General features: G+C 38.8%; 1 protein-coding gene across 3 annotated transcripts in view; it reads right to left on the minus strand.

Moving 5' to 3' along the window:
• Nucleotides 1–387: 387 nt before the first annotated feature.
• Nucleotides 388–18,018, minus strand: part of CEP63 (centrosomal protein 63) — a 34,442-nt gene continuing 16,811 nt past the window's right edge. For 2 of the 3 annotated variants that reach the window (XM_060768001.2, XM_060767999.2), the window contains exons 5-14: nucleotides 17,345–17,467; nucleotides 15,865–15,978; nucleotides 13,236–13,469; nucleotides 12,677–12,822; nucleotides 10,391–10,505; nucleotides 6,895–7,092; nucleotides 6,508–6,573; nucleotides 3,813–4,018; nucleotides 3,106–3,394; nucleotides 388–893 (exon numbers count right to left, since the gene is read on the minus strand). In XM_060768001.2, the coding sequence (XP_060623984.2) occupies nucleotides 735–893; nucleotides 3,106–3,394; nucleotides 3,813–4,018; nucleotides 6,508–6,573; nucleotides 6,895–7,092; nucleotides 10,391–10,505; nucleotides 12,677–12,822; nucleotides 13,236–13,469; nucleotides 15,865–15,978; nucleotides 17,345–17,467 (1,650 nt within the window). In that variant the 3' untranslated portion in view covers nucleotides 388–734. The remainder of the gene's footprint in view (nucleotides 894–3,105; nucleotides 3,395–3,812; nucleotides 4,019–6,507; nucleotides 6,574–6,894; nucleotides 7,093–10,390; nucleotides 10,506–12,676; nucleotides 12,823–13,235; nucleotides 13,470–15,864; nucleotides 15,979–17,344; nucleotides 17,468–18,018) is intronic. The other variant, XM_060768002.2, reaches the window with a different exon arrangement.

An 18,018-nucleotide genomic window follows, 5' to 3' on the forward strand; every position in this document is an offset into this window, starting at 1 on the left:
GCTCAATACTTCATAAGGCATCTGCCAAATGAAATTGCTGTCACGTAAAGATGTTTACCACTTAACAATGAGATTCACCTTTAGAACTAACCTCTCTTCAATAAGAAAATGCCTCTCTTTTTATGTAATGGCGATTTGATTGTACTTCATCTCCAACAGCCATGAAAACAACTCAGTAATAAACCTGAACCCCAATGATTAATTTCGTATTTGATATGCAAGTAAGACTGACATGGGAAATACTCACCTACATAACATAAAAACTAGAAGGCCAGCAATACTATGCGCCACTTTCTCACACCAGTTAATAAAGTGAGCAGCTTGGAAAGGAGAAAGTAATATGTTAAAATGGTTAACAGCATAGTTTATAGAGATATAAAAGGAGGATAACAGGTATATTTCTCATTTTATTTCTTTGCATGTATTCATAAAATAAACTTTACATTCTTCTTGATAGAGCTGGCTATATCATTCCCATTTGAAGGTCACTGCATGCTCAAGGACTGCAGGACACATTTAAGGCAAATAAGGCTTTCTGGAGTAGTGCAGTTGCTGCCATGTTTTGTCCCAAGTGTCATTATCGCAATTTCATGATCACTGAAAACATAGCACAAAGAAAGAGGAAGCCTACTACTGAATTCCTTGGTGCTCCCTGAATGATAACCACTTCATGCCCTTTGTCGAAAGCAGCTTAAATTAAGCAAATTCTCCAATCCATTGGAAATGAAGCAATGTCACTTTTGGTGCACAAACTGTTGCACTGTTTTTTCACTCTCTCTTTTCAGTTCCTCAATATGTGCATCTATGGATTCCACAATATGGTAAGTTCGTTTTTCTTCTTCTTTGAAAAACTTGGCAACAACGGCCCCAAGGTTTGCAATGTGATGGGGGCTCTGAAAAGAAAATATACATATATTGAACAGTACTCAGGAACCAAAAATATCTGGCCTTAATTCTATTTTATTCTTAAGCAGTAACACTAGACAACACCAGTTCATGATATATTGACACATCTACACAGCACAGCATCTTTTCAGCAAATGATGCAATGCAGGGATAAAAAATATTACCAAGGTAATTCCAACCAGAACTCAATTTTCTTCCAAAACTAAGGTGAAATGCTACTGGAGTGCAGAACATGCATAATTTTTATTATATTGGTGGCTACATTATTTCCAGGCTTGTGCAAACAGGAGGTGGAGGTGGAAAAAAAGGTGCCAGCTCTTCAGAAATGTTAGCCACAGATACAGGCAAAATGTCAATAGAAAATGCTGCTAGAACACAGCCATACAGCTGGAAACCACACAACTTCCCAGTGATTCTGGCTGTGAAAATCTTCGACAATACACGGTTGTGATTATTCACCATCTTGGACAGCCGCCCCTACTTTCCAAAGGCAGAACAGCTGTGTGGATATTCACAGAGCAGCCCCATTCTCAGGAGGTGGTGAAGAGGTGAGGGATTCTCACTCACAGTACACCCAATTCCCAAAGATGGATCTGCCGTGTGAACATTCACATGGCAGTTCTGTCCTCAGGAGGAGAGAGGAAAGACAAGTCATCACTCCCCACTGCACCCCTAACCTCTGCAAAAGTAAAGGCCCACAACTTTCAATATTCCCCCCATAATGCCTGAAAACCACATTTCAATTCTATGCATGTGCACTCAGATGTAAGCACCAAAGCAATGACAGTGAGGCACGCAAATATCACTCATGTATATCCTGCTTCTAATATTAAAATTTTAAATGTCTTTTGAATGCCCCTTATCTCTAATAAATGAATACATATTCCTTCTTAACAGCTGAAGGGAGAACCTGTTCCAATCCAAAACTTGTTCTAGAAGCTGCCAAGAGCAGAGGGCCCTTTTCAGTGCTAATTGGCTATGAGAGCTGCACAACTGACAACTCAGGGATACATGAGCTGTATGTACAAACTCATGGAATAAGGAGACACATTCTGCCTCTTTTGGATCTATTGCAGAGATGCATGTGCCATAAGAATGTATCATAAGATACAACATCAAAGCAATCCACTACATCCATACACACACTTAGCTTTAGGACAAAAATGGTTGATACCCCAACTACCCTGCCTTGCAATACTTGCTGAACATAAAATAATAAGATCATGCATTCATTAATTTACAACAATTTTAGTCTAATCACTCAACTTTTGTGTAACATATATGATGCAGTTGTCATAAGAATTATGAGACCCACACTGACTCTATATTCACGTGCCCGTATTCATATCCACACAATTATCTACTGCACTGTCTTTTAAACAGGTGTTCCCAACCCCAAATGGGGTTCCTTTAGGTCAGTGTTGGGGTCATGAAAAAAATTTCAGCAGGGAAAGATTTTTGAACACCATACATTTACACAAATCAGTTAGCAACAATGAACCGTGTTTACAGTGGATCTGCAGGAAATGCAGATCCACTGCACGAAAAAAACCCTTGTTTAACAAGCCTTGCAAATGCTGATTTATTATCAGTAATTTTATAATACCTATTTTATATACCTATATGACTAGTGCCACATTAAAAATTCTCAGGTGGAAAGAGATTGTGAGTGAAAAAAATTTAAGAAGCCCTAATCTACAGTATATGCAACCCTTGCACTATCTACATGTGCACAGGAAGAATATCTAACACAACAAATGGCTCCAAAGTAAGCCTACTCTTCCACAGAAGAGGTTGCGGCAGAATGTTAGCTGCTAGTGTTACACAGGTACATCTTACTATGGCATATGGATGCTTGCAGACCCTCTAGAAACATTGGAGAAGTGATTTTCCATGGCTTCATGCATTTGACGTTAGCAGCTCTTGAAAAGGAAAAGGTAAGTCTAGCCCTGCACAGAAATTACTGGTCTATGTGAAGGAAAGTGTTGTCAACCAAACTTGGGTTATCCTTTTCTATGCCCACTAGTCAGCATCTACTGCCATCAAGTGTCAAATCAAGGAAGCTCTACAGCCTTCAAGTGAAAAGAGGTTTTGTGGCCTGAATGGTGAAAATCTTTTTGAACAGGTTACTCAAGTAAAAACACAAATTTCAACATATGATGAGGTCAGATAGAACATTCTTTATTTTATAATGCTTACCAAAGGCAAAAGTTCTTTCTCATAGTAGTTTGCTGCATCGCAAGTAAATTCCTTGTTTCCATGTGGCAAGTTATCCGATCTCAGTAGAGGACTATAGGATAGAGATTCCACAGAATGGCTCCTACTGATAGGAGGTGAGAGTTCAATGGCTGGACTAGAAGGAGAGACTTTGGCTGATAATTGTTGCATCTTCTGGATTTCCTCTGCATAGTGCTGAACAGCCTTTTCAAATCTAACCTGGAGAAGTCTTACTTCTTCCTCATGCTTGCACTGTAGCTCTTGCATTTTTCTAAATGATGATCAGAAACAGTAGGTCAGATCCGAAAACACAAGCTCTTTTCAGGTGCAAATATCAAATAATGTTTGACAATGTACCAAACTGGCTGTTTTCGGTGCTCAACACATGGCCCAGGCAAAAACAGAAAGACACATATCCAAAGAAAAAAATCATTGTATATCCTGATATGACCACTATCAGTAAACACAGAAGCAGTATCCATCAGAAGGAAGCATTTCCTTCTAATTTGCTTTGATAAACACAGCATCAAATGAATGCTGAAGCAGATTTCATTTACAATCAAAGAATAACAATCTGAGAAGTACTTAAAATCACAATATAATAAAGTATTTTAGAATGCAGCAGTATTTCTTGGTGTCTGTTCATTTCAGAAAGCTGCCTCAGTTTCCAAACTTATATAGGTTCTTACCTGCTGTCTTTATTCTTTAGCTCAATCACCTGATGCTGCAACTCCTTTACAATACTATCATACTGGTCTTGGGAGATTTGAGATGAGTTCTGCAAGAGAGCTCTGGTTTCTGCTAGTTCCTTCTGTAGTTGCTGCTTCTCAGACTCCACTTTATTTAGGGCCTTGGTATAACTTTCCTGGAGTTCTGCTACAGGTGTGTTTCTTACCTTAATGTCAAAATGCTTTTGTTAGTACTGTCTTGTTCATTTTATAAGTCTAAGTCTCCCTAAAATGTAGCTCTGTATTGTAGATTGAAGTGGTATACTTTCCAAGCCTCCTACTAGGAAAAAAATCCCTCCAGAGGGCAAATCAATCAGAAAACATCTGAACCAGCCTAGATCTTGACAGACTGAACTAATCAAACCTACAGAGGTACAAACTTTCCTCATTCGTCTCAATTGGGTGTGAACTTCAAGACCAATTTGTGACCACTTAAACGTCAGTCACATTAAATGAGTTCCAGCTGTAAAGCACACTATTTACACCCGAACCAATGGGAATGCCAGCCTTCAGATGGGTATACCCAAAACCTCCTAACATTCAATTCATTTAAAATTACTGTGTGATTAGTGCATCGGAGAGTTGCAGAACAAAGCTTAAATAACCAGCTGAGACTGACTCTTCTAGAACAACGTGTCCAAGATCCTATTAGAAACAAAACTGACCACATGCAGGAATACAAATCAGAGCTTAAGGAAGGCCTGCTTTGAAGCTTTGAGCAACAGCATTCCCTTTTGAAGTTCTGTGTTTTTAATTAGGATTAATGATTAAATTTGTAAAGCAATGTAACTCAGGCAACTAACCTCTTCCCCATCTCACTGCTCTCCCCCCCCCCCCCCAAATTATAATTAGCTTACAAGACTGACAATATATTTCCCATGTTAGGATTTCATAATGCAAAGTCTATGCTCACTGCACTTGGAGATAAAACATATGTGGACCACAAAGTAGACAGTAGAGCATGGTAGGATCTCCTTCTCTGGAGGTTTTTAAGCAGAGGCTTGATGGCCATCTGTAGGGGGGTTGCTTCTGTGTTCCTGCATGGCAAGGGGTTGGACTGGGTAGCCCTTGGTGTCTCTTCCAATTCTGTGATCCTATGCTTCTATGGAGAACACTTTTCCACACATGGGAAGTTTTGGACATGAGTCTCTCTGTCCTCTATGCAGCTACAGAGAGGGACACTGGGTTTGTGGATTTCTCTCTAGCTCCCCTCACCAGATGCATACATGAGCATCCAAACTAGAAATCCTGCCTGGCCAGTTGAATTTGAAAAATCCAGACTGATCCCATGTTCATATAATCCATGTCTATCAAAGTCTAATTGCAACAGGAATTGTTCCAATAATGAGAAGAAACTGTTAAGATGCATTTAGTCATGTGATCAACATTTTTCACTAGAGCTTCACGGTGTCTTCATAACAATGTTGCTGGCTATACAATAGCCCAGGATTCAAAATCCCCACTGCCAGGAGCTTTACTACATCCCAGTCGTCTTCTGAGACTTGAACCAACGTAATATAAGGTATGCCAATCCAGAGCCAGTGTGGTGTAGTACTTTGCACACTGAACTACAGTTCTGGAGACCAGGGTCCAAATCCTCACTTGGCCATGGAAATTCTTTCTTGCTTGAGGGCAGTAGTTCTTAACCTGTGGGCCACGGATCACCACTGGGCTGCGAGGACGAAAATCTGGTCCGTGAGCCTTCTTTCTCTTTATTTTATTATGTTTCTGCTCCTTTCACACCACCTGCCACTCCTTCCCTGTCACTGACCAGCCCCATCCCCTTGGATAGACCACATCAGGTCTAGATTATTAAATATGGTTTTCTGTGGGCGAGCAGATGGTGACTACTGGATGGCATATATTCTGTATCAGAAACTAGAGTTGATGTGGTCTGTCCAATGCAATTTTCTGAATCAGCACTCTAAATAACCAAACTGAATCTAAAGTTGACCAAAAACTGATTTGTAACACTCTTGGTACTAATGTTAGAGAGTGGTCCCTGGTCAAAGTAGTCCCTGGTTAAAGTGGTCCTTGGTCAAAGTGGTCCCTAGTCAAAAAAGGCTGGGAAACACTGCTTTAGGAGAAGGCAAAGGCAAACCTCTCTAAATAAATATTACTAGGAAAACCCTATGATGGGTTTTCTGTAGGGTCCCCATAAGTCAGAAATGACTTGGAGGCCTGCAACAATGACAACACTACACATTATCTACATGACTATGTATAGTGGTTCAAATGAACTACAGTGTCAAGTGGCATGCATGCCTCTTTTTGTAACAATGTTTTGTAGCAGTATTCTTCACTAAGTTTCAGTAAGATTACTTGCACTGACACCTAGTGGTCACAGAAAAAGATAATAAGCATATTCTCCTTCAGTCTATCTGGAAATGCAGTCTTGTCACTTTTTTATTCCTAAATTTAAAATGCTTACTGCAACATAAACCCAGATAATATCATTTGAGTCCCACCAAGCCTTTTAACTTAAACACACACATTTAGCACCTTGACCTAGCAATTTCAGAAGAAAATCATACCATTTTCAACTTTATACAAATACATGAATGATAACACTTGCCAGTTCAAAATACAGAAGCAAGCACCATTCAGAGAGATAGCACAGAATACATAACAATGGAATGAATATGCCAGACGCTACCTTTTGCAGCATTTCAGAGAGGTGCTGATTTTCTTGTCTGAGCGTTTCCAACTGAGCATGGATAGCCTGAAGGAACAGGTTAAAAAAAGTTATCATCTGATTTTTCTAATCATTGGTATAGAGCAGATACATATATCCTTTTGGGTGTATGCCTTTTACAAAGGCATGTATTGTTCAGCTCATAAATCAGTTCAAGTGCAAAAATCTCAACTTTCATCTCAGCAAGTTTTTAACCCACATAGCTGAATTTGAACATACAATACAAGAATAAGGAAGCTGGATCAGCAAAAACGCAAGCAAACAAAAGATGTCATGCATCATTAATCTGAATTCCATGGTTTCTAACTGTATACATCAAAACATTTCAAGGTATAGCAGTCATTTTACCCTGTGCTCCACTGCTTTCCGCTCTCCTTTTTCAATTTCTGTTTTTAACTGTTGCTCCAAGCTCAAAGCAGAACCGCTAGATGAGGCGATTGTGATGTCGCGCTGCTGCAGTTCCCTTGCTAGCTGGGCAACCTCCTGTTTCATTCCCTCCAATTCAAAGTTATAACTTTGTTCCTTGTGCAACAGTTGCTCCTTTAGCTGAACAAAAACATATATGATTTTTTAGGTTAACACTGCAGTGATGCTTCACTCCCTACAATTTCAAGTTATGACTTCGTTCCTTCTGTAATAGTTTCTCCTTCAGTTGGACATACCAGTATATAAATTTATAGGTTAACACTTCAGAAAGGAAATTGGATGTAGTTTCACAGACCGATACAAGGCTCCCTGGAAGCATGTGTTCCAGAGTATCCTCACTATCAAATCCTACTCTGCAGCAGAATACATTTAGCAACAAAAAACAGCATAATGCTTCTGTCAGAAGGCAGTGTATATATTTTTTTTATCTTCCACACATTTGGATGGTTGTATTTAGTTGCATCATCAACTCATTCATATGAAATGGTGAGCTTGCTATAAATGGACTGACACACTGACATTTTTAAAGCCATATTCTGACATTTTTAAACAGAAGTTACATGACTATTAATGGGCTTCTACAATTTTCTGTCAAACAAAAGGGTTCAAATACAACAAAGTACAAATTATACTGATGAAATACATTCTTGAAGGTCTATGGATATCAGGAACAAAACTAGTACTGGCATTAAAGGAACAGAATAGGAACTTGTCCTTAATGTGCACAGAGAAATAGCAGTGAAACAGACAATGGTTTTTGAAATGAAACTAGAATTTTGGTAAGAATGTCATGATCATTAAAAATCTAAACACAATGAAAGTATCCTAGTAGAAAGAATACAGTCCTGTGATAACATAAACAGGAACTTTTCTGGACCATGGTTGACTTCATCAGTACAACTATGCTGTACTCTGAAGGTGTGAGAAAGAGAATGATTGGGGGGGGGGGGGGGAGAGAAATACTGGAAATACTTCATAGAGCTAATGAAGTAGCCTACAATCTTATTCAAATCCATACATGAATAAGAATTCTGTACTTAAGGCATACAAGGGGAGGAAGGCTCCAAGGCTCTCCCTCCCTGGACCTCTATACCCCACGTCCTCCATGTTTCCTAAATAAGCTCTATAGGCTCTGAGGGAAACCTACTCCATATTTTTAGAACATTGCCAGAAAATGCCAGAAGAATGTTCAAATGTTAAGAGCTGAGAAAGATAGCTACCTCCCAGATTAGGTTTTATATGTAAGCTATACATGAATATAGACTGTGAAGATAATTCTTCAATTCTAAGATACTTTTCCCCCCATATAAACATCTCTAAAAACAGGGCATGTCCTAGAATCACAAGTGCATGTTAGGTATTTCTTGTTGTTGCTGGTACTGATATTGGTGTGCATCTTACAATGATGGTGTCTTAGAAGCGAGGGGTGCTTTAGCCCCTATGCATTTGTTGAAAATGAACAAAGAAGAGGTACCAGCATTCTGTCTTTCCTCTATACCTCTGCCTACACGAGATCTCTTGTTGCTACTGCAACAGTTTTCTGTGGCATCTGGAAACTGGTTTATGAAATCAGAAGTTTCTTCTGATATCAAGCATAGCCTAGGACTATGATATTGGATTATGTGATTTTAAATAAGTGGTTTTAAGGTTCGATATGTTTTAATGGTTGTTTTAATGTATATGTTGATTTTACTATGTATGGCCATATGGCATCAAATTGCTGCCAATATATGTCAGCTCCTTTGAGTCCCCTACAGGGTGAGAAGGACGGGATATAAATATGGCAAATAAAATAAAAATAAGCACAGGAAAGGAAAGGAGAAATGGGACTGCCTCCATTCAAGGCGCGCTGACATTTCAGCAAACAACAGTTTGTTGGTGAATCTTGTTTCCTGTGATTTGCATTATATATTTTTACTTCTCACAGCAATTTCTGCATTTACAACTCATGGCAAGCCATGCTGTATGCTGTCTTTGAGTTCTTGTATTAGCCATGAATTAATGGAAAATTAACTAATCACATAGGCTTGCCTATCTGTGATTTGATTGCTTCTTATTCCCCTTGTCAGGTTCAGCCTCAAGTCGGGTAGTTATGGAAAGAAGTCATGGACAAGCAAGCTTGTTTTCTGCTGCCCTGGAGACCAGGATGCGGAACAATGGCTTCAAACTACAAGAAAGGAGATTCCACCTGAACATTAGGAAGAACTTCCTGACTGTTAGAGCAATTCAGCAGTGCAACTCTCTGCATCGGACTGTAGTGGAATCTCCTTCTTTGGAGACTTTTAAATAGAAGCTGGATGACCATCTGTTGCGGGTGCTTTGAATGTGATTTTCCTGCTTCTAGGTAGGGGTTGGACTGGATGGCATACAGGGTCTCTTCCAATTCTGTGATTCTATGATTAAGCCTTATTGCTAGGTTTGGACATAAAATCAGATAATGATTTAAACACCAGCCCAAATCTAGAGGTTAACAAATTATGATTTGTTTGTAGGAATATGATTCTGATGAAACAATAGATCAGACTTCAACAGCCATCAACTTGACTTACTGTTATATGCAAATCTAAGCACTGAGTACCTGTATTTTTATTTTTATCCATCCATTGAATTTATATCCCATCTTTCTCAACACAACTGATTCAAATCAGATAATTATTTTATTATCTCAAATAAATGTGTCCACTTATATCTGGCCACTCCTCTGCCTCGCTAGTTGTTACTGGATGAATGGAGACACAGGGATCCCGGACAGAAATACAAAAACATTTATTAAAGAATAACAATATAAATTGTCTTTTAGACATATGATGTCACCTTCTGTTGCTATACATTTCTTTCATTTCACCAGTTCAGAATCCTGCTCACATCTTGTATACAGAACCCACAAATTACTCTTCTCCAACATACTTGAAGGGGTTTGAAAGGAAGGACTGAGTAGTTAAGGAAGACCGTCACTATCCTACATTGACACAAACAACTGTAACAATCCTTTATTCCAACCAGATTTGGAAGCTAGTGTTTTTTTTTTCCTATTTATGTTTCACTGCACATGGGTGTAGGGAGGAGTCTGACTCATTTCTAACACCAATGCTGAGTTAGAGTCAACTCACAGCTCTTTGCATTCACTTAATTCTTCTGAAATTCTGCAAGTTTTCCCAGTTTGTTCATACCTACATGAAATACAGCAAGGTCCTCTAATTTCAGGAGAGAGTATTTTCAAATAGGTGCTCTGGAGATCAGAAGACAAGATACAAAGCAAGTCTGTGTAATTTTTAGTTTACTTTGTATCTCATCTTTAGTAATCTATGACATGACCAGTTTATATCTAAGCTTCTGTAACAAATTGCTATAATTCTCCAGTTTAATTTCATAAATTACCATCCACACCACTTATTTATTTTCAAAAGGAAATTCTTGCCTTTTTCATTTCCACATCGGCCTGATAGAGGCGCTCTTCAGTCAGCTGTAGTTCCCAGCTCTTTTCCATTAGTTGGTCATCTGACTGGTTGCCCTTTGCTTTTGTAGATCCCAAGCTAAAACAATAAATGGATAAAAACAAAGTATGTTATAAGCCATTGTGGTATTACAATGCAGGACACTAACAATTTGGACATTCTTTGCATTTAAAACTTGGAAGACCATTATGGTTTGTTCTACTCTGCTACAAAATTTGTAAAAAATTCTTGTAATCACACAGAAAGCTGAGATTATTTTAATGATACTTTGGTTGGCTACTTTAAAGTGGGTCATATAATCGCAGGAGACAGAGGTTTGCTTGTTAGAGTTTGTGTGATAGTCATCTCCAATGCTGTGGGAGAGAAATTCAAATGTACCAAAAAAGAGCCTTTGCCTCACTCCCCAAAATTAAAGCTGAGGAGGAAGGGCCCACCCTGCTCTCTGTGTTAGACTTTGGACACTCCCCAAGTGCTCCAAGCTCAGCATCATATCAGAGACAATACTTCATCCATCATTCCTCAGGTGAGAGACCTTGTTGGTGTCAAGCTGCCTACCAAAACAAGACGGGAAGGGAACAACCAACTAGATGCTCAAAAGCACTAAGGAAGAGTTGAGTCATTTGTCCCATGTTCCACTGGACAGCAGTAAAAACTCAGAGTAACAATGTACTCTCAAAAAGTGTGATTCAAAACTCATGCATGTGTTGATTTAATAATTTTAAATCAAGAGAAGTAGGATTAGCAATACTGAAACAACTAGTGGTATACTACATTAGCAAATGTATGTGTTATTCTTCTGAAAGAATTCTCAGAAGAGAAGGGGCCCTTCATAGGGAATTTACAAGATTCATTATTTAACTTTTAGAGACAGGCGACCATATATTCTTGATTTCATAGAACCCTAGAGTTGGAAGAGACTTCATGGGCCATCCAGTCCAACCCCCTGCCAAGAAGCAGGAAAATCACATTCAAAGTACACCTGACGGATGGCCATCCAGCCTCTGTTTAAAAGCCTCCAAAGGAGGGGCCTCCACCACACTCCAGGGCAGAGGGTTCCACTGCTGAACAGCTCTCATGGTTGGGAAGTTCTTCCTAATGTTCAGCTAGAATCTCCTTTTGTGTAGTTTGAAGCCATTGTTCCACGTCCTAATCTCCAAGGCAGCAGAAAACAAGCTTGCTCCCTTCTCCCTGTGACTTCCCCTCACATATTTATACATGGCCCTCATCATGTCTCCTCTCAATCTTCTCTTCTGCAGGCTAAACATGCCCAGCTCTTTAAGCCTCTCCTCATAGGTCTTGTTCTCCAGACCCTTGATCATTTTAGTCACCCTTCTCTGGATACATTCCAGCTTGTCAAAATCTCCCTTCAATTGGCGTCCCCCATTCCATATCTTTGCATTTCATTTTTCTGCCTAAGTGGAGTATCTTGCATTTCTCACTGTTGAACTTCATTTTGTTAGTTTTGGCCCATCTCTCTAATCCAGTGGTTCTTAACCTGTGGGCTGCGGACCACCAGTGGGCTGCGAGGACGAAAATCTGGTCCGCATACCTCCTTTCCCTTTATTTATTTATTTTATTTTCGCTCCTCTTGTACTGCCTGCCACTCCTTTCCTGTTGCTGGCCATGGCATATGTTCTGTATCAGACACTAGAGCTGATGTGGTCTATCCAATGCAATTTTCTGAATCAGCACCCCAAATAACCAAACCAAATCTAAAGTTGACCAAAAACTCATCCATAATCCTTTTGGTACTAATATTGGGGAGTGATCCCTGATCAAGTGGTCCCTGGTTAAAAAAAAAAGGTTGGGAACCACTACTCTAATCTGTTAAGATTATTTTGGATTCTGCTCCTGTCTTCTGGAGTATTGGCTATCCCTCCCAATTTGGTGTTGTCTGCAAACTTGATGATCATGCCTTCAAACCCTTCATCTAAGTCATTAATAAAAATGTTGAACAGGATCAGGACCAGGACGGAATCTTGTTACACTCCACCCGTCACTTCTTTCCAGGGTGAGGAGGAAGCATTGGTGAGCACCCTTTGGGTTCATTCGTTTAACCAATTACAGATCCACCAAAACGTAGTTTTGCCTAATCCACATTTGACTACTTTGTTTGCCAGAAGGTCATTGTGGACCTTGTCGAAGGCCTTCAGGTGGAACAGAAAATGCATGTCAGACTTGTCCTAGGGAGAGAAGAATGCCCAAGTATAAGTAATAATTTAGGTAGGTTCTAATGTCAAGAGGCTTACCAGAGGTGAGCTTCTTTAGATCGCAGCATTCCAGATAACCTGAATACCTCCTGCTGTAACTCTTCATGATGAACCTGTAAGCTATTAATGAAGTCCTCCTGAGACAAAAGAGTGGCCCTGAGTTCCATCTTTTCATCCTTCAGAACCTTCAAGAAGCACAGCAAAAGTTACTGTTACAGTGATATATTTATTTATTTATTTTATTTAGCAATTTTGTATACCGGTCTTCTCCCCTCTATCGGAGGACTTGGGCTGGTTTCCAACAATAAAATCACAAAACAATCATTAAAAACATCATATAACATATTCAATTAAAACGTTATAACAGCAAAATGCACTTAATTTCATAATAAATGAAATTAAGATAATAACAGTATTGTCAAGCAAGCATGCCAAACAGAGGATGACTAGGAACAACCCCTCCCTACTATTGTTCCACATCTTGAACCATCTTTGCTGAGCACAAAGCTGGCAGAAAGCCCATTTAATTAATGACTTGTCAGCCCACTTCTCTTACAAGCTGTACATGACTTTGCTTCCAAGCAATTCAGCCACAGACCTCCAGTGAGTGCTGGGAAAGTTTCAATTCCTCTGTGAGACTTTGCTGTTCTTCCAAAATCTTCTTGTTGGTAGCAGTCAAAGCATCTACTCTCATATTCAGTCGCTTCATTTCCAGTTCATTGGCACAGAGAGTATCATTGGCTATTTCCAATTTGCTGGTTAAATGATGGATTTCAGATTTGCTTGCCAGTTCAACAGACTCAAGCATTTGCTTCCGACTGGACAACTGAGCCTGTAACACACAGTACACTTACCCATTGAGAATTAAGCAATGTGTAAAAGAACACAAATAAAGTGCAACAAATGTTGCACTTTACACCATCACGTTTTCCACTGTGATAGATAACATTTCTAGGATTTGCTTCCAGTGCAGAGATGAGAAGACATCACTAAATTCTCAAAATCACAAGATTGTATATGTTTAATGTATATCTTTGGCTATTAATGTTGCCATCTAAAATCCCATTCTACTAGATCAAGAAAGAGATCAAGAAAGAGACACTTTTTGAGGTCAACTATCAGTCCAAGATTCCAATATCTCAGTTCTTTCAGAGAGAAGTTCTAAAATTGCAGTATTACATATGGAGGTGATTTGAGCAACCTGAAAGTATGTAGATTATGACTGAAGGGAGAAGTACATGTTCTCCTCTCTGTAGCTGTTAAGTCTCAGAAATGCCTTCAAAGCAGAGCATGACAGCGATGAGTCCCTGACTTCTTCAACAGTTCTGGGCTAAGGATCTGACTCTAGTGCTGGGCTTCATAATATACAGTAGAGCATCTGATTAATAATCCACCTTTACTTTTCAAAAGAGGGACACCTTTAACAACAAGAATGAAATTTACCTAGCTGGGACTGTTAGAAATTTGGAAACTGCTGGCCTTCTACAGTCTAAGTAGTTTTATGTTTAAACAAACTCATTGACTAAACTGACCAACCGACTAGACTGATTCCAAGAAACCTGTTTAAGAATACAAGATATGATGCTATGAGCCACACTGTTCAGCAATTATAGTTTCACACACTCAAATTAGGTGCATCTTTTAAAAGTAGTAGAACATGTTGTAAATGGCAGGGGAATATTACATGCCACATTCCTTAATTGCCATTGCTTCTTCACAAGTTTACAGTTTTTCCTCACAGTATCAGCTTAACAAGAAAACTGAGAAACACAACAATCCTGGGCTTTGAGGAAGCAGTTAAAACTGAACAGAGCATAGAAGGCTGATACGGCCTTGGTACCCAGTAAAGTAATATACACCATTTTGACACCAGTGCACATGGGAGCACTTAGGGGATCAGGAAAAAGAAACTCGCATTACTAAAGGCATGTGAATGAACAATAAGAACATTTTATTTTAGTCCACTTTTAGTACTATTTAACATTATATTACATTGATGGAAACAAGCATCTTGGAATTTGCTAGAGCCATTTTTCCAATTGCAGTAAAGGCTATCAAATAAATTTTGTACTCTGGTAGGATGATTACTGTAACTGACATAGAGGATATAAAATCCAATATAGATTCTACAAAAATTACACCCTCAAAATATATTTAAAATAGGAACAACATTCCAGTTATGAACAAGAATTCCGCCTTTTCTGACACACCAGAATCTGATGCAGGTATCATCATCCCCTGGAGCAGTGTCTATTTTCTAATTTATTTTTTCTATTTTTATTCTGCTTTTCTCCTTGCCTTTCTCAAGGCGGCTGCAGAGATAGAATCTACTCTAGTCATGTATATACCACATTCAGAGGAGCAGATTTTCCCCAAAACGATCCAAGTTTGTGGCATACGAAGAAATAATCCTCCCAAGTCAACATGCATAGGACAATTGCACATCTTCTTTCAAATATATTAAATCAAAATGCCATTTCCCTTTTTGCTTGCTGTGACAGACAAAGCATGCCAGCCAACACTCCAAGAAAGTCTACCTGCTAGAAGGTAAACCATTATGAATACAGGCACAGCTGCAACGAGGAATTTGTTTCAAAAAGTATATTGCTCGGTCCAAGAAAATCTGCCAGCATCTACCTTTTCCAAAGCTCCCATCAGTGTCAATTCCAATTCCATCACTGTCAACTTCTGCCATGCAGAACTTAGACTTGATAGAAACTCTGGAGTTCATTAAATGCAAAGCTCCTAGCAAGAGCTTCTTATCAGCATCAGCTGTGATTGAGCAAGCTTCTTCACAGTTGGCATCTAGTCAGTTAAACTTAGCCAGGGCAGAACTACTGCAATGAACAGATTAATTTGTCAAGAACAGTAGAAGTTTTGCTCTCCTGCTTAAAGAGACACAAATGAAAAAACTATTAATTTACACTGATCTGGTTATCTCACCAGATACACCTTTGTAGGTAACACACCATTTGTAAAAGCGCTACTTAAGTGTTTTCTCACACCTAAGAGCTACAGTTTTAACATTTTTACACTATGCAATTTTGTTACAAGAGCCATTTTACAGCCTTTCCCTTGTTGATTATTAAAGGTAAAGTGATTTCTAATCAATAAATACATTTTGATTTTTGGATCAGGATTATTTCAATTGTACCATGATCTATACTAGGACCCAGAATATTTCTCTAAGCCCTTTCCCCTGCTTTTCAAACATCCACTGACCCAACCTGAAAGAGTTCAGACTGCTCAGCTAACGCCTTCCTCTGGGCTTCCAGTGATGCCACATGTTGTTGGTAATGCAAACGCTGCGTCTCCCAATCTAGAGATTTTTGGCGGAACTCCTGTAGAGAAAATTGTCATTAGCTATCTATTTAGTTGAAAAATATACTATGTTCCAAATATGAGCATACTTTTTTACTCATTGGCAATGCTTCTGTTGCAGGCATATCACATTAATATGTGACTCCTGTGGTTTCACCTACCCACATCCAATAAAATGTGTCTTCTCCAGGCAATTCTATAACATACTTCCACCAGACATTACCAGTCACTCTGGATGACCCAGAAAATTCCTTGAGAGGGTATCTGTCTAGGAATTTTCTAGATCCTCAAGGGCAACTCTGATATTTTTAGTGTAAGTTGTTCATTTCTATAGGGTTAGCAATTTTTCATGGTTTCCTGTTCCCAAGCTAAATTCAGGAATGTATAACCTTTAGATAGGGAAGTTGTACTGTATTCCCAACTGAGTAATATATTCAGTCTTGTTATTATTGCTTTGCGGAATGTAACTAAGTGCCACAGGTACATTAAATATAGTTTATTTATTTATTTATTTATTTATTTACTTTGCTTATATACCGCTGTTCTCAGTCCAGGGGCGACTCACAGCGGTGTACAACATAGGAACAACAAAATTCAAGACATAGTATAAAAACAATTCTGGCCCCAGCGTGGCCGTTGGTGTTGGAGGACGGGCGCTGATGTCACAGGGGACAAGATGGCAATGTCCTCCCGGCTCCCCTTCTTTATTCTGGCACCAGAGTGGCCGTTGGTGTTGGGGGAGGGGCGCTGATGTCACAGGGGACAATGTTTGTAATAGTTTGTAATACTATTTCTGATTAAGCTAGCTTCCAGTGGATAGATTCCAAAAATATACCCATATCAGTTAATTTTCAATTAATCTTTAACTAAAAACAGTGCAGTGACTGGGTGCAGATAATAAATAATTTTTCCACATATTGTTTATAATTAGAATTCAGCTTCCTGGTTGCTTCACATAAAATTTAGTGGCTCAGTGGAAGAGCTACTATCTCCATACAACCTGGCATAATGTAGAATATTCTTCATACCAAGTGTTTTCCTCCATTCATAGAGGAAGTTGTAGACACAAGTCCCTAAACAGTGCATACACACGCGCGCACACAGAAGGATAGCAAAGTTCAATCCTTAGGCAAAGGATGAAATGTAAACAAAAATAAAAAGGGGGATGTCTTGATGAGCTCTTATGAGACACCATTCTACACATTCTACATAAACCTTTGCAGAAATAAACCACCATTAAGCTAAATGGGATTTATTCTTGAAAAATACTCTTATAGCCATAGCTGCAAGTAAATAAATAATCTTGAGATTTTTCCAATCCAGTCAACTATTTGGAGCTACTAAAATTTTATAAAAGATGGCCAGAACTATATTATATTCACTTACCTCTAATTTCTTGGTCAGCATGCTTACATCAGATTGATCATTTTCTTGGCTCTTGGAAGTCAGCCTAGCTTCTTTCAATTGTTTCTTCAGCAATTTCTCATAACTCCTCTTTAGTCTGGCTAGCTGCAAACAAAGCAAGGCAATTTATGTTAACCTAAAGGCTTACAGACACAGGCATCCTAATAACTGAAAGTCCAAATTTATCACATATATCCAATTAAATGCTAGAAGAATTATAACTATAACAGAAGTAATGGAAAATTTAGTTTATTAATCTCTAATTTGATACGTTTGAAGATAAAAGGTTTAAACCACATTTTATGGGTATAATATAAATAATAAACTTTTATTTGTATACCACTCTATCTCCCCAAGAGGACTCAGAGCAGTTTCCAGCATAGGTCAAACATTGCAATTACAGACACAAATATACAAATAATCATTATAAACAAAGACATAGTACTATAAAACAGTCATACATATTTAAAATAAAAACCAGTTCAGTGCTAATTCCATTGGGCAAGTTCAGTTCCCAATGACCAAAATCCGAGAGCAGGTCTCAATAACCATGGGAAGGCTGGACTAATATAAGGAGGTAAACTAGGGCCAGAGGAGTGGATAAAGTGCAAGCATGATCCCGCATGATGGTCAGGGCGGGACATGGAGCTATTTAT

This window comes from Anolis sagrei, chromosome 3, assembly GCF_037176765.1.
Source record: "Anolis sagrei isolate rAnoSag1 chromosome 3, rAnoSag1.mat, whole genome shotgun sequence".
Classification (NCBI taxonomy): Eukaryota; Metazoa; Chordata; class Lepidosauria; order Squamata; family Dactyloidae; genus Anolis; species Anolis sagrei.